We start from the raw sequence: 20,407 nt of genomic DNA on the forward strand, positions 1-20,407 counted from the left end.
CAGTGGGGAGGAGAGAAATGGCTCATTACGCTACATCAATGATATTGTCCGTTCTGTCTTCTGCAAATTACAGGAGTTGTCTCAGTGTTGCGTTCAGCATCCCCTGACTTTTGAAGTCCATGATCCAAGAAAGGGAACAAAACTTCTTAACAGGAGTGTTTACCTGTGGGCAACAGAGGTTAGCCAGCAAACTGCATTTAATAAGTTTAGAGTGCTATGGCAAGGCAAGCTTTCCCATTTTTTCAACTGCTAAATCTTTCATAGTGTTCCTTCCCTCTCCCAAAATGATATATTTAAGGGACTTTTCCTGTTCTGCAGCATTGTTTTCAAGCCCCTCGGTCCACTTCCAGTATAGTTTGTTGTGTGACATCTGTAAGATATCCTTTATGGCTGACCAACTTCAAGCGTATTTGAGTAAGAGCTTCCTGCAGTATTCTGGCCTTCCTTAAAGGTCCTGTGCTTTGCTGGAGAATCCTGTGACTATTTATGGGTACCCTTTCAAAGCAGCATGCAGAGATTTATCCACCTGGCTGCCAGTGATGTTAAAAGTCATATAACTACATTTTTGCTCACAGCTTTTAGGCTTGACACTTTATTGCTCTCTTTCCTATTTATGTACCTGTAAATGAGCCCCATACTTCAAAATCTGTATCATCCAGGTTTCACTCTTGCACATGACATAACATGACAAACCTCTTGCCATGTACTGACCTGGTTGCTGCAGGGCTTGTCTGTGTCAGTTCTATACAGACCTTGCAAGGTTCTCCAGCTTTTCCTAGAAATGCTGATGTTTTACTTAGTGTTTTCGAAACCCATTTTTCAGTAAGGTTTAAGCTCTTCTCAGACCTTCTTCCTAGCTGATTTTGAGGATCACTGCAAAGTGCTTCCCTTGGTCTCATGAAGTCTGCACTGCAGTGGGCATGCATGTGATGTTATTTTGATGGTTCTTAAAACAAGCCTGCTTGTTACTCGAAGAACAGTGCTACCTATTCCATCACAGACACCTTTCGATAGGTGACCATGCCTTAAATTACAAAACAGATATAATTTTGGTTGCTAAGTCTCATGTTGGGTCCAAAGCTTGCATGAGACATTTTTAGGTTTTGAGGGTTGCTTCGGAGATACCATCTTTAGTGTCCACAATTTCCATCTCATCCATGTCAATCCTTATAATAGAAGATGTCCCTTCTTAGTAAGTCTTTCTTGCAGAGCACAAGCTGGTGGTCAAAAAGGAAGAAAGTCCTCTGCTGTGTTTTGTCTTGCTTTGATATTTTGGTCAGTTCTCCTGAGGGCATCAGTTCTGAGCCTCTGGCTAACACATGTAATCCCTAAGAAGAGATATAGATATATATATTTGTAAGTCAATAATATTTTAAGATATTACTGTATGCTTAACCAGTGTCATTTTATAATAAAGTCTTAAGTTCCTTTGTTTTTCTTGTATTTTTATTATTAGATTAGAAAATGTCATAGAATGTAAATAATCTCATACAGGCAAACTCAATGAATGTGGTTCTGCTCTACAGCACTGCCCTCTTCTATGTCACTGGATGTTTTGTAGTGATATGTAGCAATATACTAATAAAGTTATTATATTAGAAGGAATATGTGCCTATCTCCACATCTTATAATTTGGAAATACTGTGTCCTTTATTATCGATCTGCTTTATTTGAAAGTAGAAATTCATGTCGTTGGGATTATTTCCATTTTAGGCAAACATACCTAGTTAAAATAAGTTTAGAAATAACAAAGGAAATAAACTCTTTACATCTATGATTCTTCCCCCAGGATGAAGAGATACTCACTCATAATCTTTTTTTAACTGTACTTACTTCCTTTTCTAACACTTATGCCACATGTCTACAAAGTTTTATTATTCTTGCTATAGATAAAAAGTCAATCAGAGACTTTTCACACTGCTATCTTTTTCATCCTTCAGATACTTTTAAGAGAGATGTGAGCTTAAGATGCTATTAATGTTTCTAGAACTAACAGAAATGTTTTAAAAGTAATTTTTAGCAAAATTTTATTTTCCTCTGAGATAATTTTGCTCTCAGTAAAATGTTCCCTATTTGTAAAATAAAGAAGTATTTCACATGTGGTGGTTTTAAACACCAGTCAGATAGTAATGTCTATGAAATTCTGCTAGGTTTCATACATTTGGTGAAGTGACTACAAAATGACTACAAAACAAGAGTGAAAAATGTTGAGTACACCAAACGGCTGGGATGGGAAAAACAATATCATAGAAGATCCAGTCATGTTTAATAAGTTTGATTTTGAGTGCAAATTAAAATTCAGAAAGGTGGCTTCCTTAACTGTTGATAGGAATGTTTCTCCTATTAATAATTAATAATTAATAATTAGTGAGGAATGACAAATGTTGGAAGATGACAGATGTTTCAGGCTGCTCCTTATCTCAAGAAGCAGCCCAAGCTGTAAATTGGGTTTACTTTATGGATGTTTCCTATAGGCTAAAACAAGAGGCTGTTTGAGCATGTGTGTCCTTACTTGGCAGCTGCAGTCATCATGGTCTTTCAACCCCAAGTGCTAGAAATTAGTTGGTGTTGGCAGAAGTGGACAAGCTGTAATGCAGTAAGCTTAGTCTTTTAGTTTACATGTGATTACTGGATTTGTAATTCTTTCTCCTCCCCATTTCTTGCAGTGTGTTGGGGGTGGTTTGTTGATAGGTTAAAAGCCAATGTCAAGTCCTCCGTACAGTAAAACCATCATTGTGCCACAGCATGGCCATTGCAATCCATCTTGACCAATGTGTTTGAAACTCAAATTCCATATAATCAATTGCACTCTTAAAACTTTAATGTCTTTGACTGCACCATATAGCACTGTGTTAATTTAGCGGTGCATTTGGCCTCTGCATTTGCGGGTCAAGAGCATACATCACCTGGCCTGGGCAGCATCTGATGCAGCACTGCATGATTAATGCAGATGCCTTGAATTCCACTCAGCCCAGGCATGGTCTGCCCCTGCTAAGGCAGAATTCCCTAGAGGAGAAGCAACAGAAGAAAACATCTCCAAAACCATTGAATCTTTAACAGTCGCAGGGCCTGGAAGTGCATGATATATTTCTGAATGTGGAGGATGAATCACTAGCCAGTTTGCAAAAGGTGAGGGGGAGGGGAAAAGAAAAAATAGGCTTTTCAAAGGTCAGGAGGAGGAAGCACACCAACACAAAGAGCATTGTTCATATTGGAAATCATTACTCAAAATCAATTGGACTTTTCCAGAGTGCATAGCTAACTAAAGAATCTTCAGTAGCTAGTTTTCCACTCGAATAAAGTCTTTGGCAGTCGATGAGACTTAGGACTTGTCTTTAATGATGAATCTCCTTTTTTTAATTTCAGGGACAAACATTATATAGAAGCTGTTTGTATTCAGCAGTATCGACAAGGAATCTGAATCTTGCATCCAAAAAACGACTGTAAAAGCAAACAGACAAAAACTTTAAATGAGCCATATGCTGATTCATAGACATGGCAGATACCACTCCCGTGTCCTTCCTGAAGCAAAGTGCTCTAATGGTGGGTGAAGTGGAAGAAGCAGGTATTACTAGCTGAAATAGTCTTTGTTGTGTCATAAGTTACATTTTTGTTGCATATTAGGAAAAAAAAGCTGACTTTATAGCTTAGAAAGAAGGAAGACCGCAAAGACACAGTGGGCAACAGTATTTAAAAAAAATAATTTATTTTTTGGAGAGCCATCTAATCCAGTTGAGTGACACTGAACTAAAACCAGTGTGGTTTGCAGTCTCCTGTTGAATTTCATGTTCTGCCTCAGGGGTGGCAGCAGATACACTTTGCTGGACTCCTGTGAGCAAGTTTGGAGGAGCTGCAGCTCCATGAATGTCAACAAATATTGTAAGTTCACCATGCAAGTTTGAAGATAAATTGAATAGAATTAATAAGCATCAGTAATGGCTTTATAATTGAAATAGTATAGACATTAGAGATACACAGGGTGTTAGTAATCATATTAATTATTTGTTAACAGAAAGACAAAGTAATAAAATTAAAAATCAAAAAGCTTAGTTGTTCACATGCAGATCTAGAGGGACATTTTGTAACAGAAATAATTGCTTTTGCTTCTTCCTCAGGGTGATATTATCTCTGTCTAATTGTTTTTCCTGAAGAAAACAGAGCAATCTAAAATTCTAAGTAATGCACAGCAATTGCAGGGGTGAAAATAACCACATTTTAAAAACCTCTTACAGCATCCCACCCCATTGCAGTGAAAGGAAGCAGTGCTGCTAGGAGGAGTAAAGATAAATGGAATTACTTTTCTATTAGAAGTATAATAGACTTTATTAGTTAGTCACCTGTGCCCAGAATAGATCGGCTGCCAGGGAGAGCAAGTAGATGAACATGTACCTTGTGAGCTGTCACGAGCAGATCAGTGTGGGTTTTTTAAATAATAATTACTCACTTCCAGAGAAATGTTTTAGACAAAAGCACAGCTGCTTTATTGATGTTGCCTTTTGTGCATAAGGATGAATATTCTAGTTTGTTCTTTTCATTTTTCCCTGTAAATGTAATATCATATTTCCATAAAGCTCTTTTAGGAAGTGGTGCTGTTCGCTATTAAAGTTTGCATAATGAAATTATTTGTCAGGGATTTAATTTGATCAAAGTCGGTTATTTGTAAAAAAGTGCTCCTCTTAGCTAGAGGGGCTGCTTCTTGCGTTCATGACTGGGGATGGCCTTGCCCTCTGCAAGCCACTGGACAACCGCTCTCCTGAGATTCTGTTTGGCAGGGCACACAGAAGTGGTCATCTCTGCTTGCACCCTGACTACTGCTCAGGGTTAAAGACAATTGTTTGCTTCCTGTGGGCAGAGGAGCTCTTGGAGCACCAGATGCACCATTCTGGTGCAGTCTGGGGGTCTCTCTGATCAGGCAGCTTGATTGACATGAGGTCTGGGAGCAAGAAGCTCTGCGACTGGTGGTTGAGAGAGTCAGCGGCACATCTGTGGCTCCTAGGGCTGCCCAGGAATCTGGATGGAGCAGCTGTGGACTGGGTCAGATCTGATGGGGGCTGGACTTGGGGGGTGGGAGGAAAGGTTAAAATCTGCAATATGTTGAACCACTCCCCGAGTTCAGAAGATCTACTTTGATCTTCACTGTTGCAACATTGCGTGTTGAGTACAGCCACCTTTGTTCTGCCACAGATGTTGGTTCCAGACCCCTACCATTCAGCTGCTCTGCTTCTTGCCCCTACAAAATGCAGCAGAAGTTCGAGTTCAGGACTGAGCCTTTACAGAGCTTTATCAAATTATATTTCATTTCATTTTGGTGCTGTATCCCATTGACAGAGCAACTTGTGCAGCAGTGCAGGGCTCTGGATATGGAGCTGAGCTAGTGCTGGCAGCAGTGATAAGGAGGAGAAGCTAGCCTGCTTAAATTTGTTTTTCAGGGCTGGCTATGGACTGGCTTTAGATAAATTCCCTTAGGAGAATCACATCGCCACCACAGAGAAAGGAAGCAAAGCAGTGCTAAATTTGATGGTAGACCTGATGGTGGGGACTCTCCCTATGCACTGGTAGCCAGAAGAGGAGGTTGACTGGCTGAGATAGATGTGCAGTGTTTATGGCAGTGCTGCTGTTCTCCTCCATGGAGTGAAATCCCCATTTAACCCAAGCTGTGTAGGGATTTACTGAGCAAATATCCATATACCAGTGTTTCAGCTAGAGGCCCAGTTTGGATGTTATAGGAACAATAATTGTATCTGCACATTTTTGCAAATGATGGGAACGATACCATACAGAAGCTGGAAGACTCGTATTATGCATGCATTTTAAAATCCTCTTTTACTGCCTCTTCTTGTGAAGATGACAGGATTTATCAGGATTCCAAAGAACAGAATAGAAAAATAATTAACTATGTGTTCTGGTTAACTAATATCACACTTAAAAACCCACTGAAGGATAGATAGGTTTCTGTGAGAGGGAGGTTTTTTTCATCTGTATAGGAAGTTCTGGAAAATGACTGTAGCTAGAGGCAAGATGTTGATCAAGATCAGTCCTGGATCTGGTTGTATGGAAAAGATTTCTGGTGCCAAGTTGTTCAAAGCCTGAGCCATAGTTCATGTCCACAGGTCAAATCCTGAGATTAGGGACAGGAAGAGATTCTCTCCTTCCTCCTCCCCCATGTCTCTTCGCTGTCTCCAACAGCTCAATCATGAGAAATGTAGAGGGAATTTGACTCCTTTCTGCAGCACTGCATGTGGTCATTTACTAGGATCATCTGGATACCTTCCCCTAACAAATTCAGTATATTTCACCATTAGATGCATCAAATCAACTTGGCAGTGTAGCAGCTTTCAAAATAGCAAATGTTTTTAGGTTCTTTGCCGTCATGTCAACCCAGAGCTTCAAACCTAAGTGCTAAGACAGGACGCCATTGTTTTTAGCTAATCTCAGGTGTCAGTGTTGTAACAGATTGCCATTCTCAGCTTTGTGTGACTAAGTAATGTCTCAAAAGCATGGCGGTGTAATAGGATGATGTGCGCTGTGAGGCGCTTGTGGATGTTTAGAACTAAGACAATTCATTAGCTGATGAGTCTCAGCATTACTCTTGCACCTTTTTCTCATGAGAATAGCATCCATCTCACAACATGAAGTAGAGACAGACCAAAATAGCAACAAGTTATTTTGTCTGGATCATATGCAGGATCTCTACTGTAGTGACTGTCAAACTGAAGCTATATTTTATTTCTGCAGCAGTTTCTTCAGTGCTCAAACACTATTATTAATAGTACCTGTCACTTGTACAGCCCCTCAGAGCTGTAAGTAGTTTGACAAACACTTTACAAACATACTGGAAAGCATAAAAAATGAAGTAAACACCCTGCTTCTCACTGGCTAAACTAAATTCTTGAAATAACTTCATAGCCTGGCTTCTCCTTTAGCTTAGCGAAACAATCCTCTAGACCAGCTAGTTCCCTGACTTTATACTTACAGTTTTGGTACATCACTTCTACTGTTTTAGGATTAGTACAGCTTTATCATATCTAGACTGGAAAGACACTACTGAAAACAGCATCTACAGTTTCCGTATCAGACTTTCCTGGGCCACTTAAGTTAAGAGACTAAAGTGATTTTGAATGAACACTGGAGCACACCTTGTTAGTAGTCCTAAAATGCTGTTAAGAGCTGTAGAAACTTCCTACAGTTAATGACTCTTGTTGATTTTGGTGAACCAGTAGTAGCAGCAGAGATATTAGTGTTGAAAGCACTCTATTTCTTAGTATCATTTTTATCACCTTATCATTGTAAATTGCCACCAAGCAGGTGATGTGACAGGAGAGGTTCAAGCTATTCTTACAGTACCACCATGATTACAAAGCTGGAAAAAATGTGTGCTGGAAATAAATGTGAAAACGTCTGACATCCATTTGCATTTCTGAAGGCTCACCCAACACAGATGGTTTCTATCCAGGGTAGAACACAGTTCTCTCAACATATTTTTCTCTCTTTTTAAATGAAATCATTAATCCTTGACAGCCAGTGCTTTTGTTGTCACCTCCTGAATTCTCACCAAGGTGATCCCCTGCCCAGGGTCTCTACCAGCATCTGAACTGGTGGAAGAACCACCTGGCCCCTGCCTGCTGGGTCCCCTTCTCCCTGTAGCCTCTCAATGCTTTTGTCAGCCCACTGGTACGAATCTGCTGAGATTATGAAACCCTTGTTCTGTGCTACAAAACCAGGTACCAATAGTTGCAACAGTTATAAAAACTGCCCGGTGCAATCTCTGCTTATTCGAAACTCCCCTTGGCCCTGGGGGGATGTGTGCCATGACAAGCTAGCCTGTCCCCTCCCAGCAGACTCCACAAGCTTTTCTTGTACCTCTGTCTTGTGTCTGTACTGAAAATAGTTCGTGTTTTATTGTAAATTACTGTTATTTGCAAGTTCCAGTTTTGCAGTTCCCACAGCACAGAGATCAAGGACCCAATTTTTCCTGTGTATACATCAGTGTAAATTAAGATTAACTCCAGTGAAGTCAGACTAATCACAAGTGTAAAAGCAGGAAGAATGAAAGGAAAATCAGGCTATAAACTATTTCATTTTTATTTCTAAATAGCAAAATTAATGCTGCTGTTCTGCAGACACAGGGTGACCTGCAAAGTACTAGCTCATGTGTTACTAATGCATCTCCATTTAAATGCAGATTTTTGCTCCTAACACAGAACTTCAGGGAAATCCTCTCCAGATAAACTGTAATAGGATACCAAATGGTAATTCAATATTTCACTTTAACTTGTGTTTCAGCTTATTGATCTTAATTTTCTATCATCTTGATGCGGCATTTGCCTAGGGGGAAGAGGATTACATTCCCTGTAATAAGGCTTTTAATTAATAATTAATTATATTGATATTCCAAACATCCATGCCAGCAGTGGCAGTGTGCTTGTATTCCTGTACCTATTTATATTTTCAGTGGTGGAAATCAGCAAGGTGTGACTTTACATATTTCAGGAAGTAATTGAGACACACAGTTGAGAAAAGGAAGCATAGTATAGATCACAGTATCTATGTGGGATATCTTTATCGTGCTAGTGTTTCGTTCTTGGGCATTTGTGGTAGCAGTAGTAAGACCCTGACTTGTTGGTGAAATCCCATGAAGTGAGAATGCTTGTGCTATGCCACTGCATTCAAGGGCTTTCCAAAAGGCTTCTATTTGCCTAAATGTCTTTGCATAAAGGACATAAAGCGTGACTGTTCGGCTATTCTCACACCAAAATCACTTCCTTCACTAAATCTACTCCTTGGTAAGGAAGGACTTGCCCCTCATAAACTCCTGTTCCAAGCATGACCATTAGATACTTCATTTAAAAGCCTCTTTCTCTACTGTCCAGACTTTGCTGTGTTTTCGGTATAGATGTAAGAATAACCAGAGGGCCTACTTTTTCTATTAAGCCTTTCAAATTAATGACATAATTTGCTTTTGCCATATATGATACGCTTAAGAAGAAATTTTTTCTCTGTATATGTCTCCCTGAAGCCCTGCTTAAGTGTAGCTTTTAAGATGTACATGGGACTTTGATATAGGCTCTCTTCTGCTGGACTGAACTTCAAGTATCTTAAATAGTACAATGAAGTCATAGAAATAATGTTTATAAGTCTACTAGTCCATGAATACAGCTATTAAGAGGAGTAACCTGATCTCGAGAGTTAGTGTTTTTGCAGCATCTAACATGACAAGACCCAATCTAGTTATAATTAGGCCACATTATCTCTCAGTTACTAGGCAGAAAGCTTGCAGTTCAACACTGAACACATTGCAAGCAAGGCTTAGGTCTCATTTTCAGTACCATCAACTAAAAAAAAGAAACCTCTCAGCCATGGTAGGCATAAAAATATGGTAACAGTGTTTAAAATAAATTTTTAGGTTTGGGCTTTTTTGTGTTTTATGTTTTTTTAATTTGGCTTGATTACTTATAGGGTGCATTTGGTTCACATTTACAGCTGTTGTTCTAGCAACTATAAGATCATTGATTTTCAAAGTCATATATCCAAGATTAACATTTTCCACATGGCATCCTTAGAATTGTGTATTTTTTTAAAAAGTATCAAAAGACGAGCAATAAAATAGTGGAAATGAACAGTCTTAGGGTTAATGAGACCTCCTTTGTCATGTAATTAGGTCAGCAAAAGGGATGTCCAAGAAATAATGATCTTTGTGATTATGCTTCTTTGGGAAGCTCACCTACAAGCCCTACAAGATTTTTTCTCAATATTGTTTCCAACATTCTCAAAACCTTGATTCAATTCAACCACCTGCTAAACAAAATAAAAACTGCTAGAAAGCATTCCTCCACTACCACATCAAAATAAGCCTTGCCCATGATGATGTTTAGGTATGAGTTAGTGATACGTTGCAATTCATCAGACAGAAATGAGACTCTTTTGTTATCAGTGAAAACATAGGGCACACCATAAAAAGCTGTCTCATAATAGGTTTGGTTGTTTCTTCCTTTTCCCCCCCACCTCTCAACAGGCAGGAATAGCATTTGCTTTTATTTCTGAAGTCCAGAGTTGTCAGCCTTTAAAACCATACCACAGAACTACTACGTAGTTACCTTCTCATGTACACACTCATGACCTCCACAGCTTTCTTTGAAGGCATGGCCACCTAGGCTCAGTGCTACCAAGATATGCTCTCTTATAGATGGAGAGTCATGAAAAATTACTATAGCTACCCTGGAGAGGCTGGGTAGAGTATTTTTCTCAACAACAGCCTATTATCAGCAAACAAAATTTGATTGGAACCAAAGCACTAAGCAAAACTTTATGGGGAAAAAGATGCTGCTGGAAGAGGAGGGGTTGCTTTGATGAATCACTTCTGGTTTTATCCAAATCAGCTCTTGAAGGTTCTCGTGAAAAACAAAAGACTACCTTTTGTCTAAAAGAAAATTTTCAGTGATCCAGAATAAAATTTCTTTTAGAGAATTCTAAAAATCCTTCAAGATTTTTTTTAATCAGTGTGAAATGCTTTATTAAAATATTTTTGGTATCTATCAAAATATTAATACTAAATGCTAGAAAATAAAAAAGTTAGGGTTTTTTGAATGCACTTCAGAAAAATAATCTTAATAATGGGGGGTGTTTGCAATTGTTTTTTCCCCAAGGCATAAGCTCTTTCTAGGATTTACCAAAAAAGACTGAAATTCATTTAAAAAAAAAAGGGAATGGATCAGGTATGAACTGATAAAACTTTCCGCTTCTTTGACCTTATAAAATTCACATCATAATGCATGACACAGCAGGAAGGTTTCCTAGAAGCAGTAGGTATGTACATCCTCTTCCTTCCTTTACTGGCTTAAACCTAGTTTTTCACATTAATTACTGTTCATTTATTGAATGGAAAGCATGCATTTTTAATTATGTTAGTCAAAATGTTGGCTGGTTGCAAAGCCAAGTGCTTGGAATTGGTCCATTTGAGCCACGTGAATCAGCAGCACTGTTTTATAGTTTTTCCATTTTTTCACTTCAGCATTTCAAACTGTGATCCTTGCACAAAAGAAACTCTGACAGAGAAAGATAAAAGGCTCCACCTAGTGGACAAGAAGTTTTTATTTAAAGAGAAAAAAGGGCAAGATTTTCACTTAATTTTATGCCTGAAGAAATACTGCTTCAGATTTTGTTTCATTAAGCTGCCATGTTGTTCTAAAATCTTGCCTTCTACAGAGCCATCATTTCATATGCAAAGCTGAAACATTAAGAATTATTCTGACTTTCTTGAGCAAGAAGCAATAAATGATACTAAATAAGTGGGCTTATACAGAAGAATGGATCCACAAAGTTCTTCCTCCCCCCCTTCAAGCTTCAGTATATATATAACCAAAAATGGATAATTTGTGTGTTAAGAAATATTTTAAACTATTTAATGTTCTTTCCTACTTAAAACTGACTGGAACATTCAAGACATCAGAACACTTACAAATAGTATTGTGGGAGTATTTTTACAGAAGGAACTCTGCCCATGTGTTACCTTATCTTCATTAAGTGACCGGTTTATCTGCAAAGTGTGAAATCTGGGTTCTCTGGCAACTCAGCCCAGTGCATCAGCCTGGATTCTCTCTTCTGAAGGCAAACACCAAAATTCATTCATCCTGGCACTTGTCTAGGAGCCTGCCTAGCACTGCTGTGTGCCCAAAATCATCCTGATAGAATCTAGCACCTTTATGTTAGTTACATAATTGATCTTAAAGCGACCTTTCAATACCTGAAAGGTGCCTATAAGAAATCTGGGGAAGAGCTGTTCACTGGGACATGTAGCAATAGGATGAGGGATAATGGTTTTAAACTAGAAAAAGGTAGATTTAGGTTGGATATTAGGAAAAAGTATTTGAATATGAGGGTGGTAGATCACTGGAACAGGTTGCCCATAGAGGTGGTGGAGGTCCCATCCCTGGAGATATTCAAGGTCAGGCTTGATGAGGCTTTGAGCAACCTGATCTGGTAACATTGTCCCTGCTCACCGCACAGGGGGTGGACTAGGTTGTCTTTAAAGGTCCGTTTCAACCTCATACATTCGATGATTCTATGATCTAGCACAGTAGTTTTGGGGTTTTTTTCTCCCCCATCCATACTGAATTTCTGCACTGCATTGCAGTTATGCTCCAAATTCCTGAGAGATTCAAATGGCAGGACTCTTCAGTTCAATGCAATAGTGAAATCTGGGTGGTGTTCTCTCATTTGAACCAAACACGGCTGGCAGCTGAAACCTCTTCAGTTCGTTTCAGACTACAAACCAGAGTGGGAGCTGGAAAAAGTAGCAGCAAGCACAGATTTGGCAGAAGAGACAACTGAACCACATTGTGTGTCCTGCCTTTTGTCAGACTGTCTCTCATTTTCAAGCCATATAGCCTGGCAAGATCAATTCCTCCTGTGCAGCTTCCAGCAATGGATAGACAGTGTAACATACATTGTAATAATACATTACTACACGCAAGTTTACTATAGCCATGCTCACATCCACAATTGGACTAATTGTCCCCTGTGCAAATCACAAAATACGAGTTAAATGTGTTGTTTTGCAGACCTCTTGATCACGAGGAGATCTCCATTTGCAGTGGCCCGCTTGGTAGCAAATCCAGAGGATTCCTCCCTCCGAAGTAACGCATGATTTGGCAATTCTGACAGGTCACACAGACTTGCTGATCTGCCTGAACTATTCTCCCCAGCTGCAGCTCTCCTCATGTCCTTCATAGAAAAGTAACCTTCTGTGGCACCAGTGAATAAGATCTGTCATTTGGCTTGTTTTACAGACCAAAATGAAGGACAGTCAGTTCTTACTCTGAACCTTTACACGAGCAAGGACTAACACACTGACTAGGATTAGAGTACCTTTAGGGAAGTTCACATTGGCAAAATTCAAGCAATGCTCTCTCCAAAAGGGAGGAAATGGAAGATAAAAGTTACACAGCATTTTTTCTTTGATCTCAACTTGTAGGAAGTCTATGTAACCCTTAAAACTTATCAGATGAAACAATACAGAATGGTTAAGACTTCATGGGTATTTCAAAATTATCATTACAACTGCACTGTTGGCCGAGTTAAACTCTCCTAAAATTGACACTACCTATTTGTTAAAGTAATGCCACTTGGTTTCTAAAACACCTGCCTCACTAGGCATGCCATAGAATAAAAGATGCAAGTCACTTTTACTTCAAAGTGACAGTTGTTAAGTAATACCACTTTCAACTGCTGGCCTTTGCTCTAGAACTCTTCACATTTTAGGAGATTATAGGCTTGCTGCTGAGCTAAAGCAAATCCCACATTTGGAACTACAGTAAGATCCTCTGCCTCATTTTACTTTAAATACATTGACTGGCACTGGCACTTGAGCTGATGCTAATGAAATACAAATTTCCAGATGTGAAACTGTGGAAAGCATTCAACAATCTGCTTTTGTAATAATCTGCTGTAAATCCAAAATGCTAATTTGGAGATTAAGTATTAATTTATTTCTTCTACAGGTCATTGGATAGTCTCATAGAAGCCTTCTGATTAATATTTAACATAGCTATTTTAGATGTTGTTTATCTGGGTTAGATTTACTCAGCTGTTTTTCCTTCTTTATGGAAACAGCAGCCTTTACAAAAATAAATGCACATCAATGCACTTGTTTCAAGAGTATCACTAAGTCTCTCACTTACTTTTCACAGCTAACCAGGTGCTGAAGTTCGGAACACTCGTCAGTACTTCCAACACCTATGACAACTCCGGGATTGTGACCATCGAGACAGACAAGCCTTTGCTGTGGACAATGGCCATCAAAAAATAAGATCAGCTACAGCTGCCTCTCCTGATCTGACTCAACTCAAAGTACTGCAAACTCTCACTGAATTAAGACAGTAAAGCTGTTCTGAAAGATATAAGCAGGCACTGATTTTATGTACTGAATGGAAAACAAGTCTGAAATAGAAGTCACTTGAGATCAAATCAAGATTAGTAGCAATAACTGAGTGCTCCATCCTGGTACCTCACAGTACTTAATCAGAAGACACATGAGCTGCCACCCAACACAATCACAAACAGAAGTGAATGTAAAGAAACTGCTGCTGGTTAGTTCAGACTATTTTTACAAAGCATTTTATTCCAATACTGAACTATTTTTTTCCTCTTTTGCCAAAAGGAAATACAGTACACAGCTGCATATAGTATGACTATATAAAAAGGTGATAGCACTAAGAGCAGTTAATCTCATTTTTCTGTCCTGGGTTGTAACATATGTAGGTGATGGTGAAGATTTCTCACCAAGCATAATATTTGATCTTTTCTACTTATGAAGCAAGTTTGTGTACTGAAAAAGCTTCACTTTTGCTGTAATACCAGTATCAGATTTCCCAGTATTAAGTGCATTTAAAGTCTGTAATAGAAGTACCAATGTAACTTCTGCAAATACCAAATGCTTACAGTTAGCTTTTTGGAGTGAAATATAAATTTCTTAATCTCAATCTGAGGAAGAAGAGCATTGCATCTACCAGTTTTTGCAGGCTTAGTTTCTAAGATCAAAATAGCCAATCATTTAATAATGATTCAGGTCAACAAATGCAGAGCCCTTTATAATTCTATATGCAGTTACCTTACAGAACCAGTATCCAAAACAGGTGTATATCCTATCCAACAGTGTGAGCAAGCTGTTGATTTGCTGAAGGACTGCTTAGCATCTGTGACAATTAAATTTACCCCAAACTGTGCATCGTAGTAACCTACTAAGTTTGGCTTGCTTAATCATGCCATCAGAATAAGAACTGGCAATGCAAGTTCTTTATGTGATGGGAGGTTTTTTTCCTAGTCAGGTACATAATATAACCTGACAGGACTTCCAAATGCAGAGAGGAATTGGGGGTAATGATGGTGGTTCCAGAGATTAGCAACAAGAATTTCAGTTGATAGAGTTTTACATCACCACTTGAGAGGCTAGAGTAATGCTGTTTTCTTGCTGCCTGCTTTTGCTAGAACAATCCTGTTGACTAAGCAGGAAATTAAGCGCTGGAACAGCACATACCATACAGTTGTCACCCTTGGGGTTTTCAATACCCAACTGGACAAAGCTCTAAGCGGCCTTGTTGTCAGAATGCAACACTAACCCAGCTTGGAGCAGAAGGTTGGACTTGAGACCTCCCAAGGTTCCTTCCTACCTGATTCAATTAGGGTTTAAAGAAGCCACAAAACAAAACAATATTCTACTGCTACTGAAAAAAAAAGCCCTCAATGTAGACAGGTATGATCACATACACTTTAAAAAAGGAGTAAGATGACATGAATGTTTGGACATAAACTGAGCTTGTTTAATAGCAAACAAGTTACAACACTGTGAAATCTTTGCAGCAAGTGTCACAATGTCTTGTTCCTCACGATGAATATTCAGCCGCCTCTGTTGAGAGAGCAAAGTAATCAGTTTCAACTAATAAAGTGTGATCAAGGGATCCCATCTGAAGTCTAATTTATCCTCCCACCATTACCTTGCTAGGACAAACATTACTACCTCTACAGATTATCTTCTATTTTCAAACATTTCTTCTTAACTAGAGGACCACTCTTACTGGTCCCCACAAGCCCCGCATCATGGTCATGGAATAGTATTTAACCTGTTCCAGTGCTAGAAAAGGGATTACATCAGCTCTAGAAAACCTGAGTTTTAATTGGTAGCATTTTTGTATCGGTGCCATAGCTGCCAGTCAACTTAAAGTTGAAGTTCTCATGCTGCAACATTCATTCCAAAAGGTATTTCACAGAATGCAGTTAATGCATTTGAATCAAGCCATACCTGTCATATTACACTAACATGTGAAATGCACTGATATTAAAGCAATGTGCCTCCTGTAGAGCTCACTAACACCCTCTGTTTAAAAGTGAGCAGGTAAAAATGAATGTAAAATTTAGTGACATTTACTTACACAATGATATTGTTGATTGGGATATGGATCAATTTGACAAAGAAACCAATAAATCCCATTATTGCAAAGCCTATTGCTGTTGCCATGGCAATCTTCTGGAACTCTGTAAAAACAAAAAATAATTTTAGTCTAGGAACCCTTGTGTCTGGCATACAGATGTGCACTACAGTGACCAAGGGAGAGATCTTGGTCTTTAGAAAATGGTAATGTTAACAAAGAAAGCAGATCAAAAGTGAACTGCATTGACATTGAGAAACAGATCTGCTTTTTCAGAAGACAGATGAGTTTTAAAGAGAGAAGAAGCTGCTTTTCATAACACGAACCTGATCTCAGTATTTTTAAATAATAGGCAGAATCAGAAATATCCTCACTCTGTAACAATTCATGAAACATTTATACCATTATCCTTCCTTCATATTGCAACAAGCCCTGAAAGTAATCCTCAATACAGTATCAAAAATGGAAAAGCTGCATTTATGTCTGCCACAGGAAGCCAGAATCTTAAGCTCCTGCAAGAATTGCATATTTAAGCAACATTCTCAATTCTTTCAAGACAACAGCCATGAAGTGGTCTAAGAAGGTCTACAGGGTCTCGCAACCCTGCCAGTCTGCCAATTAATGAAATTCCTTACTGATCTCCAAAGATGTCAGTAAACTTCATCCTGAGCAAGTGAATAAAGTATCGTAACTACTACCATCAAGGACAACTAGCTACATTCTGGTTATAGTTACAGCTTCTCTCTAATGACTTTGAGAAAGTCCAAAACTGTTCTCTTTTATACATCCACTAACAAAGTTCTTCCTGTCTCAATCAAGCAGTCACTGACAACTCTGAATGGGCACTGCAAAAAGCAATCTGAGCTCCTTTCGAATCTCCTAAAATAAAGTGTTTCCTACAGGTCATGTAACAAGCAGTTTCCTCCAGAATTTCCCCTAAGTTGACTGCAATCAGTCAGACTTGACTACTGCATTTGTCTTTTCAAAGCGCACACAAGTTCTTCTCAGATCAGTTTACATAATACATGAAAACTATTACTTGCCTATCTCAAAAGGTATAGTTTCAGCGACGTAGTCTATCTCATAAAGCAAGTTTTAGTACCACTCTCACATGCCTGATTGAGTACATACCAGAAAAGGACACATTCAAGTTTATTATAACCAGAACGATAAACCCATGAACAGCTGGACACAAGTGCTCAAGTTTAAATCTCATATTGGAAGCTGAGAAACATTAATGATAAATAAGTCACATATTGAAAGATACATGGTAAAATATAAGATGAAATAAGAATTATGTTCCGTTTTATTGTATGCTTTACCTTTCCTGTCAGGCTTGGTGCATCTTTTAACAAGTCGTATGGAGTCTTTTACAAACTGACGACTGGGTTCCACGAATTGCATTACCTGATCCATGATTACCTGCAAAGATGAATGGATTTAGTATTGGTGGTGCCATGTTATTTACTGAAAGAGATATATTTTAATTACAGAAGTAGAAGGAGCATTACAAAATTTGTAAAGACGATAACTTAAAATGTCATACTCCAATCTAACTGAAGTTTAAAAGATACCTCTTTTTACAGAAAATCAAGACATTGTGTAAATATATGAACACAATGACCTACCACTACCTACAAAAAATACAAAAAAAATTTGCCTTTCAGCAAAGAGGAAAACAACAGCTCCATCACAGTCTGCTTTCGGCTTATGCCCTACACTGCACTTCTGAGAAAACTACTCAAGACTTCCAAACACGCAGAAGTCATACCTTTCAAGAAAGCCCTAAGCCAAAAGCTGGTGGAGGGCTGGCGAGCCCTTCAAAAATACCCTGGCCTCATTTTATTCTCAAAACAAGCATCTGCCAGCGCTGCCACCCCACGCGGGACGCCAAGCCAGAGGGCCCTTCGGCCATTCATCGGCATAGACCCTCCGATACCGAGGTCCCTCACATCAGACTCTCTCCTGCCCAAGTGCCCCTGCGCCTCCCTTCTTGTCCCTGCGGCTGAGGCCAGGCTCCCCCAGCTTCCCCCACTCCCGCGGTACGCGCAACACGGGCCGACGACCTCGCTCCAAGGGGGCCCTCAGTCCTCGCAACCCCCTCCCCAGGAGAGGTCGGGCCCGGGGTTCTCTTCTCGGGTACCACAGCCCCCCCATCCCCGGTCCCCTCAGGCAGAGAGGCAAGCGCGGAGCCCCGCGCAGCCCTTACCGGTTGCTCTACCAGGCCAAAGCCACGTAGCACAGCGGCAGAGGGCGTTGACGTCACCGCGCCATGCGCGCAGCCGCACCCCTTCCCGGCGGGCGGGGCGGGGCGGGGCGGGGTTGTTTCAAGAAGAAAAAGGAGGATGTCGGGGGTGTTTTTGAGCGTATATTTAGTACTCATCAGTCAGGTTATGGGGCTTCTGCAGCCAGATTAGACCAATGCTTTGCTGATCTCAACTCACTATTGGATTTAAGTGTGCACAAAATACTTCCTGGGCTTAACTTCTTGCTGGCAGCCCTCATGACAGATGAAGTGCCCTCATGACAGATGAAGTACCATCACATCACAGCAGGAGATTGTCAGATATTCCTTGGATTTTTTGATAGCCACTTTCCTTGTCTTTGCCCACAGGGCAGGTCTCTCAGTATTATTTGGTTTCCTGCAAATACCTGCTTTCTCTTTGGCTTTAGAGGGTTATTGCCTTGGGCTCCCCTACAGGTGTTCTCCAAAGGCCTGGCTTTGCACTGGATTTTGCTTTGAATCAAACCACATATGACACTATACCTCGGATGAGGATGTAATTTTGGTGGCCAAATTTTGCTGGACCTTTTCCATTGGCACACCTGCCCTGAAAGATCAGAGAGCCAGTGAGACTTCCCACAACAGATACACATATCATGTGTCTCTCAGTTCTGTGGCCAGTTTGCCATCTGCAAGGATGAGCAGTCTCACCACCCAGGGAGGGGAAGATCTGTAAGGAAAACAGCGGAGGGCCTGATAGCCATAGCATGTGCCTGGTGGGGCAGAGCAGGTTTCTGGTGCTCTGCAGTGTGTGAAGGCTGCCTTGGGTGCTTTTTTTGGTTTGTTGATTGGGGGTTTTTTTCCCTTTAGTGTTGCAGATAAATGCTAGAGACTTTACCAACAGAGGAAGCTCGTGTTTCAAGCTGTGCTGCATGATGAGCCTTGCTGTGAACTATCACTGCAGAGGAATGGCTTCCAGAGCACTATGTTCTTGTAACCAAATGGCAATGACTGGAAAGAAAAAAATGAACCTGAAACAAACAGGCACACGTGTGTGAAACAATTCATGGCATAGACTTCTGGTTGGATTAGATTTTTATTTCAAAAAGCATTTGCTTTAATAAAGTTTTGTACCCCACCCAATTCCCTTTTTTATGTTGTTTTTCCTGGGCAAAAATGTTCTGGAGAATCATAGCACATCCTGCCTGGCTTAAAAATGTGGCTTTGTCATGGGTTCATTACCATGGGTTCCCTGTGATGGGGTAGGTGTCTGCTGTCTGTCTCAGCTGTCTCTCACTCTCCCACGATTAGGTCTCTTCTTTCTATGCCAGGCTGCGAGTTTGGACTTCAGCAGCTTGCTGCGGGAGACAGGGTCCTGTTTTGTGCACAGAGAGCATTTGCTGTGCTTCCTCAAACTCTTTTCCAACGTTTATATTTTTATGTCTCCTTCAACTGATACATTGTTACTTAGGCCTGGTCTTCGGGGCAACTATGTTACTTTTCTGTATATATTTACAAATAGTTATCTGCATTTACAGAGGATAGGAAAATGTTTACATCTCCCAGACATGTGTATGTATGTTTTTTCATTGACTATTACTAGCGTGTTTTTATTTCTACTTCTTTATGGCCCTTGCAATGTTGGGGAAAAATGTGGTGGGCTTGCACATATAAATTTTCATGACAGTTTTACAAGTCTACATTTATAACAGTATCTAAGCAATAAATAATCATTCAACAGAAAAAAAGACAGCTGTTATCCAATATTGTAGTGTGCTAATGCTGATTTGCTTCTTGATATTCGTTTTGCATAAACTACAGCCACATGGTTTTTTTACATCCTGTTGAACGCTCCAAGAATGAGAGAATTCTTTTGATGACAGTTTTACTCTGCTTATTTGCACATTCTGGTTTGTAGTCTGTTTCTCATCCTCTGGCTGCACAAAAAGTGACACATTTGGGATATGGGGTCTTGCTGAGCTATCTCCTTCCCATCCCACAACAGACAGCAAGAGTCAACCTGCTCCCCAGTAGGAAGGGCTGGAGGGGTGAGCAGGAGGCACGACTGTCACTGTGCCCAGGGTCTCCAAACACCTCCCTTGTGGCAGGGCATGGGGCAACATTTGAACCACAAGGAGGCAAGGCAAAAGAGTGGTCATTTCGCCAGGGGAGTTTTTGAGAGGGATGGATTTTTTGAGCAGAGTAGCCTTTGGGGACAGAATCTGACTTGCCCTTATGAATTTGAGGGGGAAATGGTTATCCT

At 40.0% G+C, this 20,407-nt stretch overlaps 2 protein-coding genes across 2 annotated transcripts in view; one reads left to right on the plus strand and one right to left on the minus strand.

Annotated features, from left to right (window-relative positions):
- TPK1 (thiamin pyrophosphokinase 1) overlaps nt 1–13,804 on the plus strand; it is a gene marked incomplete at its 5' end in the record, with an annotated part of 102,950 nt that extends 89,146 nt beyond the window's left edge. The window contains one exon of the mRNA XM_010180955.1: nt 13,686–13,804. Within this exon, the coding sequence (XP_010179257.1) occupies nt 13,686–13,804 (119 nt within the window). The remainder of the gene's footprint in view (nt 1–13,685) is intronic.
- A 1,412-nt stretch (nt 13,805–15,216) lies between these two features.
- On the minus strand, nt 15,217–17,340 carry SEC61G (Sec61 gamma subunit). Its single transcript, XM_010180945.1, has 3 exons — nt 17,243–17,340; nt 15,924–16,026; nt 15,217–15,400 (listed from the first exon to the last, which is right to left on the minus strand). Exons 1-3 carry the CDS (start codon nt 17,334–17,336, stop codon nt 15,391–15,393), a joined length of 207 nt encoding a protein of 68 aa, XP_010179247.1. The 5' UTR covers nt 17,337–17,340; the 3' UTR covers nt 15,217–15,390.
- Nucleotides 17,341–20,407: the final 3,067 nt, after the last annotated feature.

Source organism: Mesitornis unicolor, unplaced genomic scaffold (genome assembly GCF_000695765.1).
Source record: "Mesitornis unicolor isolate BGI_N332 unplaced genomic scaffold, ASM69576v1 scaffold12200, whole genome shotgun sequence".
NCBI lineage: Eukaryota > Metazoa > Chordata > Aves > Mesitornithiformes > Mesitornithidae > Mesitornis > Mesitornis unicolor.

Coding starts and splice junctions, on each gene's coding strand:
- SEC61G (XM_010180945.1), bottom strand. CDS start 17,336: ATGGATCAGGTAATGCAATTCGTGGAACCCAGTCGTCAGTTTGTAAAA. Junction 16,027..17,242: donor CACCAAGCCTGACAGGAAAG/GTAAAGCATACA, acceptor TTGTTTTTACAG/AGTTCCAGAAGATTGCCATG.